The sequence below is a fragment of the Anolis carolinensis genome, chromosome 1 (genome assembly GCF_035594765.1).
Source record: "Anolis carolinensis isolate JA03-04 chromosome 1, rAnoCar3.1.pri, whole genome shotgun sequence".
In the NCBI taxonomy this organism is placed as follows: domain Eukaryota; kingdom Metazoa; phylum Chordata; class Lepidosauria; order Squamata; family Dactyloidae; genus Anolis; species Anolis carolinensis.
In genome coordinates, this window is record NC_085841.1 from 84,068,151 (window position 1) to 84,077,939 (window position 9,789).

Below are 9,789 nucleotides of genomic sequence, written 5' to 3' on the forward strand. Positions count from 1 at the left end.
ATTTTCATGGTTTCCTCCTTTCTGTTGAAATTGTCCACATGCTTGTGGATTTCACCACAGGCATCTGAAGAGCTGCAAGGCAAGCCACGAGAGTAATAAAAAAATCCACCCAGAGGAAAAGTGTTCTTCTTACCATACATCAAGAGAACCACTGGCAGCATAGGAAAGCTGATGAAGAAACACAACCTACAAACTCTCTACAGACCCACTAAGAAAATCCAAGCAGCTGTGGACATAGGAACCACCAAACGAAACATTGTTCAAACAGGAATCAAGGAACTGCAGACCAATTCAACCAGAGAAGTCGGCCATAGCAGAGCACTTGATGAACCAATCTGGGCACAGCGTAAGATTTGAGAACACAGAAATGCTGGACCACTCTCACAACCCCCATGCCAGACTACACAGAGAAGGCACTGAAATCCATAAGCATGTGGACAATTTCAACAGAAAGGAGAAAACTATGAAAATAAACAAAATCTGGCTACTAGTATTAAAAAACCCTAAAATCAGAACATTAAATAAAGAACAACATTCATAAGACAGGGGAATCCCAGACATGAATCCATCAGGGCCAGCTAGCACCTCCCAACTAAGGATTCCCCAGGTAGGAAGCAGCCAGGCTTTGAAGCTGAAATACTATTCAATGCTAACGAAGGTGGCCAATTGAAACGTTCACACCTTCCTCAAGGTCAAGAGTTCTTTCTCCCACCCTGGACTTTCCACAGATATATAAACCCCACTTGCCTAGTTTCCAACAGGCCTCACAACCTCTGAGGATGCCGGCCATAAATGCCGGCGAAACGTCAGGAGGGAATGTTTCTGGAACATGGTCACACAGCGTGGAAAACTCACAGCAACCCAGTAATTCAGGCCATGAAAGCCTTCGACAACACAACTTCCAAACTTCTAGCAAGACTTTCCAAGTCTCCTCCTCCTGCAGTCCGCCCTCCCATCCCGTTTACTTCCTCCCTGAAAAGCTCACACTTTCCTCTTCCGTATGAAGAATCCAGGGCGATACAGCGCCCCCCCCCCCAAATAAACCCGACTCTCTCCTTCACCTCGCCAGCCCCTCGCCTCGGAGGGGCCCCCGAGCTGTCAATCACGGGGGATAAGGGCGGGGCTGGGTCTCCTTGATTAAGTGGGACCGTCCGAGAAGCCCTGAAGGAAGCCTCCCGTTGTCCTCCTCCTCTTCCTCCGCAAGTCCCCTATCTCTTTCCTTTCATAGATTGGGAAGGGGCGTCCTTTTGTCCCCCTCTCTCCCTCCCCCTCCTGTCTCTATAAAAGCCCTGCCTTCAGAGAAAGCGCGCCCTCAGTGCCAGCGACACCAGGACCAATCCGCTCTTCGGGAGAGATTGGAGAGGGAAGGGCTGAAGGAGAGTTAAAGAGCGGGCAGGCATTTCCCTTTCCGGCCCTGAGACTTGGGCTGCTCTTCTTCCTCCTCCTCTTCTTCTTCCTCACCTGGGGCTGGCTCGGAGGCGTTGAAGGTGGCTGCTGGAGGCGACTCCCCTCTCGCCCAGCCCTCTCCTTCCTTCCCTGGCCCCCTACCATGAATTCTGACTCCAGCTCCGTCTCCAGCAGAGCTTCCTCGCCCGACATGGAGGAGATGTACCTGCGGGACCACCACCACCACCACCATCACCACCACCACCACCACTCAGTCTCCTCCACCCAGGGCGAGGCGGGCCAGAAGGGCGCCTCCTCCTCCTCCAACGAAGCCCTGGCCCGTAACAGCTCCAAGTCCTCCTCGTCGTCTTCCTCTTCGTCTTCCTCGTCGTCCTCCTCGTCGGCCGCGGAGGCGGCCAAGTACAAGCTGAAGAAGCAGCTCTCGGAGCAGGACCTGCAGCAGCTGCGCCTGAAGATCAACGGGCGGGAGCGGAAGCGCATGCACGACCTGAACCTGGCCATGGACGGGCTCCGCGAGGTCATGCCCTACGCGCACGGGCCCTCGGTGCGCAAGCTCTCCAAGATCGCCACGCTCCTCCTCGCCCGCAACTACATCCTCATGCTCACCAGCTCGCTGGAGGAGATGAAGCGCCTGGTGGGGGAGATCTACGGCGGGCACCACTCCGCCTTCCACTGCGGGAGCCACGCCGCCGCCGCCGCCGCCGGCCACCCCGCCCACGCCGCCCACGCCGCCCTCCACCCGGTGCACCCGCTCCTGGCCTCGGCTGCCAACCCGCCGCCCGCCCTGCCCGCCCTCCGCGCCCCGCACCCGCTGCTCAAGGCGGGCCCCGCCGCGCCCCCGCCCGCCCTGCAGCTCGGGGGAGGCGGCGGGGGCGGCGGAGGGGGCGGCGGCGGAGGGGGCGCCTTCCAGCACTGGGCCGGACTGCCCTGTCCCTGCAGCATCTGCCAGGTGCCCCCGCCGCCCCCGCCCCCTCACCTCGCCGGCCTCTCCGCCGCCGCCGCCGCTGCCAGCCTGGCCCGCCTCTCCTCCGAGGCCAAGGACTTGCTCAAGTGAGGAGCGGCGGGAGCGAAGGCGAGCGAGGACGACGAGGAGAACCACACGCCGCGGGCCGAGGGGCGACTGACCCAGGAGGCCCCACGAGGGGCCGGGGACGGAGCGACGCCCCGAACACTGAGCCCGCCCGAGCCCCGGGGTGGTGCCCCGCATGCATGCTGCTTCCCTCTCTCTCCCCTCCTCCTTCCCCCTTCTTCCTCCTCTCCCCCCCCCCTTCCGCTTCTTCTTTGACCGGCTGTTAGGAATGGTGGGAGTTGAAGTTCAAAACCCCCGGAGGGCCCAAGTTTGTCCATGCCTGATGCCGATGAAGCCTCTTTCTGCCTATAGTGGTACGGCAATTGGTAGGCAGTTGAAATTTTTTGAAAATCGTGTCGGAAGTGACTTGAGAACATACTGCAAGTCGCTTCTGGTGTGAGAGAATTGACCGTCTACAGAGACGTTACCCAGGGGATGCCCGGATGTGGGAGGCTTCTCTCTTGTCACCCGCAAGGTATTGCTGACAGAGGGATGGCAACCTTCAGGTCAGCAACCCAACCTTTAGGTCAGCAGTCCAGTCAGCACTAAGGATTTAACCTATTGCACCATCTCAGCTCCGACAGTTGAGATGGAGCTGTTGGAAAGATAGCGCCACCCCCTCGCGGATTTGAACTGGCAAACTTCAGGTCAGCAGTCCAACCGGCACAAGGGTTTAACCCATTGCACCACCAGTTGTGATGGAGCTGTCGGAAGGATGGCTTCCATCCCCCTCATCTAAATTGTAGTTAAAACCTTCAAATAATTTCTCCCTCTTTTTCAGTACAGTATAAAGGTTAGAGGTAGGACTGTAGGGGGGGGGTTAGGGGTTCAACCCGCCCCACCCCGAAAATTTTCAGGTTTAAAAAAAAACTGAATTACTCATGAATTGTAACTGATCAACCAAATCTCCATGAGTGGCCACTGAAGTTTATCGATGGAGCCTGATTTCTAAATTATTTTGCGTTATGAAACTACTCTTCGTGATTTGCTAAAATAAAAGCCCCCCCCCCCCCGGGAATTTTTTTCTGGCTATGGCCCTGGTTAGAGGTACTTCGTTAAGAGTTTGAGAAAGGTTGTTTAAAAAGATGACTTCCTCGAATCTGGCCACCGTCCTAGCCAGTGACTATGCTGGCTAAGAGATTCTGAGACTCCAAAGCAAATGTTCCAGGTTCTATGACGAAGCACTGTTTCTCTTTAAGGTACTTGTTATTGCTAGCCAGTAAACAAAGGTTGGATAGAGGGTCGAATATTATTTTGGATCGCAGCCACGTAATTTATCTATAAAACCCAGGACTAGATTTATTGAGGGTGTGCTGCAAGGTGGATCCAATAAGAGAAATCTCTCCATTACTGAACAGACATGGCATGGGTATCATGACCTCCACTTCCTGCTACTTTTCCTCTTCTTGTCTTTCTCGTCCTCCTCTTCACTCCTTCTTCCACTCGGGTGTCTCTCCCTTTCTCCTCTCTTCCCCATTCCGATCTCCAGCCCCATCTACACTGTCCCCTTACTGCAGTTCAAAGCAGACCACAAACTCCCAGAGAAGTTGGGTTGCTGTGAGTTTTCCGAGCTGCATGGCCATGTTCCAGAAGCATTCTTTCCTGACGTTTCGCCTGCATCTATGGCAGGCATCCTCAGAGGTTGTGAGGTCTGTTGATAACTAGTCAAGTGGAAATTGGGGTTTATATATCTGAGGAAGGTCCAGGGTGTGAAAAATAACTCATGTCTGTTGGAGGCAGGTGTGAATGTTTAATTGGCCACCTTGATGAGCATTGAATAGCCTTGCAGCTTTAAGGATCTGGCTGCTTACTGCCTGGGGGAATCCTTTGTTGGGAGTTGTTAGCTGGCCCTTCCGTGGTCTTGTCCTCGTCAGCCCGGTTCCGGGATTCCCTCTGTCATCCTCTGCGAGAGAAACCACTTCCTTCAAGACCCGTTTGGAAGTGTATGGAATTGTCAGTGGAGATGTGCCTCCCCTTCCAGCCTCCCGACAGCCAAGGGTGCCCTGCCTACACTGTCGAATTAGTGCAGTTCGAAGCCCCTTTCACAGTCACGGCTCCATGCCACAGGATCTTGGGGTTTGTTGGCTGGTGAGGTTTGATAAAGCGACAACTCCCTCGACTCCAGAACATTGAGTCAAGTGCTGTCCAACTGCAAGAATTCGACCCATCAAAAGTCATTTTTGTATAAGGGCATTGACAAAGTAACAGCTTGGTGCTTGAGGGTTGCTGCAAGTTTTCCGGGCTGTATGCCCATGTTCCAGAAGCATCCTCGCCTGACATTTCACCCACATCTATGGCAGGAATCCTCAGTGGTTGTGAGGTATTGGAAACTAGGCAAGTGGGGCTTATATGTCTGTGAAAGGTCGAGGGTGGGAAGTGTGAATGTTAAAAATAAATCACCCTGATTAGCATTGAAAAGACTTGCAGCTTCAAAGCCTGCCTGAGGCCTGCCTGGGGGAATCCTTTGTTGGGAGGTGTTAGCTGGCCCTGATTGTTTCATGTACGGAATTCCCCTGTTGTCAGAATGTTGTTCTTTATTTACTGTCCTGATTTTAGGGTGTTTTATCGGGGAGGGCCCTATAGATTTCAGCATCCCTGTCGGAAAAACAAAGGGTGTGTTTGTGTGTAAATACATCCTTAAAAATCTGCAATGTAGAGAGAACTAGGGCACCATCTACGCTGCCATATAAAATCCAGATTATCTGCTTTGATCTGGATTAGATGGCAGTGTAGACCAGGCATGGGCAAACCTCGACCCTCCAGGACTCGAAGTCCCACCATTCCTCACAGCCTCAGGCCCCTTCCTTTTTTCCCTCAGCCCCGTAAGCTGTTAGGAATGATGGGAGTTGGAGTCCAAAACACCTGGAGGGTCGAGGTTTGCCCATGCCTGTGCCTGGTGTAGATGCACCATTAGTTTTGGATGCTCTGAACCCGAAAAAGTGACGTCTCAGACTTATTGGGCTGGATAGCACCTTTAATGTGGATCCAAGTTAGGAACAGGACTGGCCTTGAGTTTGCCAACAACCACAACAAATCCCTCTGGCAGGCAAAACCTCTCACCAGAAGGGAAGACGAGTCTCCTCTGCAGCTCCGCGTCAAGTTCTCTCTGCAACAAGCCTTTCAGAGCCGAAGCCTTTGGGAACTCGGACGTCTTGAGATTCGGGGGCGGCAAGATTCAAACCACCATATGAGCCGATGCGGATGGGACCCTGCCCAGTTTGTCCTCTTTCCCTTCCTCTTCTTCCTCCTCCGACGCTTGCTCGAATCCTCTTTTGCTTAGGACCTCACACAGACGTTGGCCGTGTCTTTATTTTTTATATATTCTCGAGAACTATCGTTATATTTATTATTATTATTATTGAACAGTGTTTCTGGATGACACTTCGAATTAAAAAGGAAAAAAGGGGTGGGGAAATAACCCCACCCACCACCAAGAAACGAAAAGAGTTGGTTTTAATTTCTGCCCTTTTCTTGTTGTTTTGCGATCCTGTCTTGAAAAGGAACTTCGGGGGGGGGGGGGGGGAGAGAAACTCGGAATTGGGTGCATCCACACTGTAGAGTTACTGCAGTTTGACAACATTCAAAACTATAGGAGTCTAGTTGTCGTTTTATAAGGTCTTCAGCTTTTTCTGCCAAAGAGTGCTGCTGCCTCACTCAACCACAACTCCCAGGATTCCATAGCATTGAGCCATAGGAATTAAAGTGGTGTCAAATCACAATAATTCTACAGTGTAGATGCACCCATTGAGACAGTTGGCTAAAAGTAGGGTAAGAAAGGTCTTATCGAAATTCAATTGCAGCTATTGGGCGGGTATTTAAGGGAGGTGGGAGAAGCCGGAACAATTCAGAGACTTTCAGGCCCCTTCTACATTGCCATATAATCCGGTTCAAAGAAGATAATCTCGATTGTAGAGAAGCCTTGGTACATATGGAAAGGATCGGGTTTTAGTCCTCTGCTTTATATTTAGGACTAAGGCTTGGAAATTTCCCAAATTGGAAATTAAATCTCATTAAAAGAAATGCAATATCTTATTATTTGCCAGCCAGAAAAGTTTGACTGCAAGGAATTCATTTATTTCTAACACCAACAAAGCCAACTTCCCAGAGTGTAAAAGTAAATAAAGGGGTTTTTTTATCGTGTCAGAAACGAATTGAGAATATACTGCAAGTCGCTTCTGGTGTGAGTGAATCAGCTTTTTGCAAAGACCTTGCCCAGGGGACGCCCGGATGAGTTACCATCCTGTGGGGGCTTCTCTCATGTCACCGCATGGGGAACTAGAGCTGACAGACGGGAGCTCACCCCATCTCGTGGATTTGAACCGCCCCGGCCTTCAGGTCAGCAATTCAGTGGGTACAAGGATTTAACTCATGAAAATAAGGTGAATTAATACAGATTGGCTCGACTTTAACTACCATGACTCAATGCTATGGAATCCTGGGAATTATGGTTTGGTGAGGCACCAGCATCCTTTGTCAGAGAAGGTGAAAGACCCTGTAAAATTGTGCCACGCAGTTAAACTGGTGTCAGACTGCATTAATTCTGTGGTGCAGATAAAGTTAGGGAAGCCTTGCCAAAGTGACGTCATTCCACCTGACTGGTCCATCGAATTTCTTGAAAAAGGTGAATCTGGTTTCCTCCTGAAACAAGGTTTAAAATGTGTTCTCGAAGGCTTTCATGGCCGGAATCACTGGGTTGCTGTGAGTTTTCCGGGCTGTATGGCCATGTTCCAGAAGCATTCTCTCCTGACGTTTCATCTGCATCTATCAGTATGGCAGGCATCCTCGGAGATTGTGAGATATATTGGAAACTAAGCAAGGGAGGTTTATATATCTGTGGAATGTTCCAGGTGGGAGAAAGAGCTCTTGTCTGCCTGAGAAAATGCAACGTTCACACCTGTCTCAGGCTGACAAGAGTTCTTTCTCTCACCCTGAGAGAATGCTTCTGAAACTTGAAAAGCACAGCAACCTAAGGCTGAAAATCTCTCTGAACTCCTCTAATAGCCATAAAACGACTGCAAGAGCGACACAATAGTGGACAAACTGGATGGACAAACTAGGAAAAGGGAATAATAAATCAGCCTTCTCTGTACCCAACAGGAAGCAGAGAGGCAAAACCCTCGTCTGCATAAGATTGTGTGACCAACTTCGTTCTCCCATCGAGTTCCTCAGGTGCGACAGGGACCCTTTGCATAGCCCAGGTTGAGCAGCCCACCTCCGAAATCCAAAATGGTTCACATTTGTGGGGAGACCTTTGCTTTCTGGTGGTTCAATGAACAAAATCGTTTTAAAATAGTGTATAAAATTACCTTCAGGTTCTATGTATATGTTATGAAACCTGACCTTAAACTTGGGTCCCATGTTCAGTATATCTCCTCATTTACATATGTAAACCCTTCTTGTTACAAGCATTTGGGATGAAGGAAACTCAACCTGTAACATGGAGGATTTGTTTAAAATAACCCTGGACAAATAGGATGCAAGAGATATGGTTTCTTCTTAAAGCAAAGCAAGGAAGAGAGGATGTCCTTTATGGAAATTTAGGCTGGACCTACACCTCGCTATATCCCAGGATCTGATATGCTTTGAACTGGATTATAGGAGTCTACACTGCCAGATAATCTACAGATAATCTGGGATTCGGTTTTATATTTTTAGTGTGTTTTATCAGGATTTCTGTATTTTAAGATGTTTTTATTTCATTTTTATTTTTTATTTTACTTTTTATTTTTATTTTTCGTCATTTTGTTTATTAAGTTACAAGTTGTTTATATTGTCTGGTGTGTGTATAGTTTTCTTTTGGCATTGAATGGTTGCCATATTTGTTGGAAACCGCCCTGAGTCCCTTGGGGATATAGGGGGGTCTATAAATAAAGTTATTATTATTATTATTATTATTATTATTATTATTATTATTATTACTATTATTATTTCAAACCCTGGGATATAGGGCAATGCAGATCCAGCCTTAGTGTTCCTATCCGAAGCACAGAGTCACTTCATTTATATGCTCTGAGGCTATATGAAGGCCTGGTAACCCTTGACTGTCCCCAAATGATGGATGCCTCTGTAGGCACACTTATACTGTCGAATTAATGTAATTTGACGCCACTTTATTTGTCACTGTTGGATGGTATGGAATCATGGCCATTGTTATTTTACGAAATCTTTAGCCTTTTCTGACCAAGAGTGCTGGTGCCGCATTAAACTATAACTCCCACGGTTGCATAGCATTGAGCCAGGGTAGTTAAACAGTGTCAAACAGTATTTCTTCTACAGTGCAAAATGATACACCCCGAGTTCCAGCCAGAAGAGACTGTGTCTTCCTTATGGTGATGGACCTTGAAGAAAGCAACTGCGCTGGATCCGAAGGAGCTGAGGAGAAGAAATCTGGAAATCAAGGGGTTGGTATCAGTCGCCATTCAATCCCCGCCTCCCCTTGTGCCTGGATTGCACGACGTAGCCCCAAATCCCCTGACAAATTAATTTGCGCCCCTCTTCGGAACACTTCGGCCTTCTTGCTCCTCGAGGGTGTCTTTTGCATTCGCATTTGCCTTTGTAAAGCCAGGGGACACGACTCACAACAGCCGAGACGGAGGCGCAGCCCCCAAACGTCTTATCCTTGTTAATGTGGGTGGTAGGCAGTGTTGGGGAATCTCCGCTCTAAGACTCACAATAACCCTCAGTAGCAGAGTACCAGAAGTAAACTTCATAACCAGCAGAAACTTACCTGTGGTGAGTTAAGATGGGCTTCCTCAGGATGGTTAAGGACTGCAGAGTCAGAACTTTAGGCTCAAAATAGTTTGCCCTTTTACCTCTTTAGAAGATGAGATTTTGTAAGCTAGTTAGCTGCAATACCTTTTTCTATCAAGAAAGTATTTATTTTACCTCAATATTTTTGAACCGAAAGTTCTGACTCTGCAATCCTAAACCATCCTGAGGAATGGAAGCTTATCCTAGCTGACCACACCTAAGTTTCTGCTGGTTATGAAGTTTACTTCTGTACTCTGCTATATTTATGGTGGAATCACCCCAATTGAGGGTTATTTTGAGTCTAACCGCTCAGACTCCCCAACAGGCAGAGAGATAAAACATACCCCACCCGCTCTCTTTCCATTTTCAAGGGGGAAGCTGGCACTGGTAAAAACAACATCTCACAAGATCTTAAAGGGAAGTGAGGTTTCCACAGGATGTTTTGGACATATCAAAAGACTTCTTTTCCTTAAAGAGAGAAGGTGTTTCAAATGTATGTATGTGTGTGTGTATATGTGTATGCATTTATATATTTCCTTAATTTTAAAAAATAATAAAAGGCA

The 9,789-nt window shown here is 48.8% G+C and overlaps 1 protein-coding gene across 1 annotated transcript; it reads left to right on the top strand.

Moving 5' to 3' along the window:
- The first annotated feature begins 1,014 nt into the window (after nucleotides 1–1,014).
- On the top strand, nucleotides 1,015–5,920 carry olig3 (oligodendrocyte transcription factor 3). The gene has a single exon (XM_062978291.1). The coding sequence runs from the start codon at nucleotides 1,550–1,552 to the stop codon at nucleotides 2,459–2,461; it is 912 nt and encodes a 303-aa protein (XP_062834361.1). The 5' UTR covers nucleotides 1,015–1,549; the 3' UTR covers nucleotides 2,462–5,920.
- The last annotated feature ends 3,869 nt before the right edge of the window (nucleotides 5,921–9,789 follow it).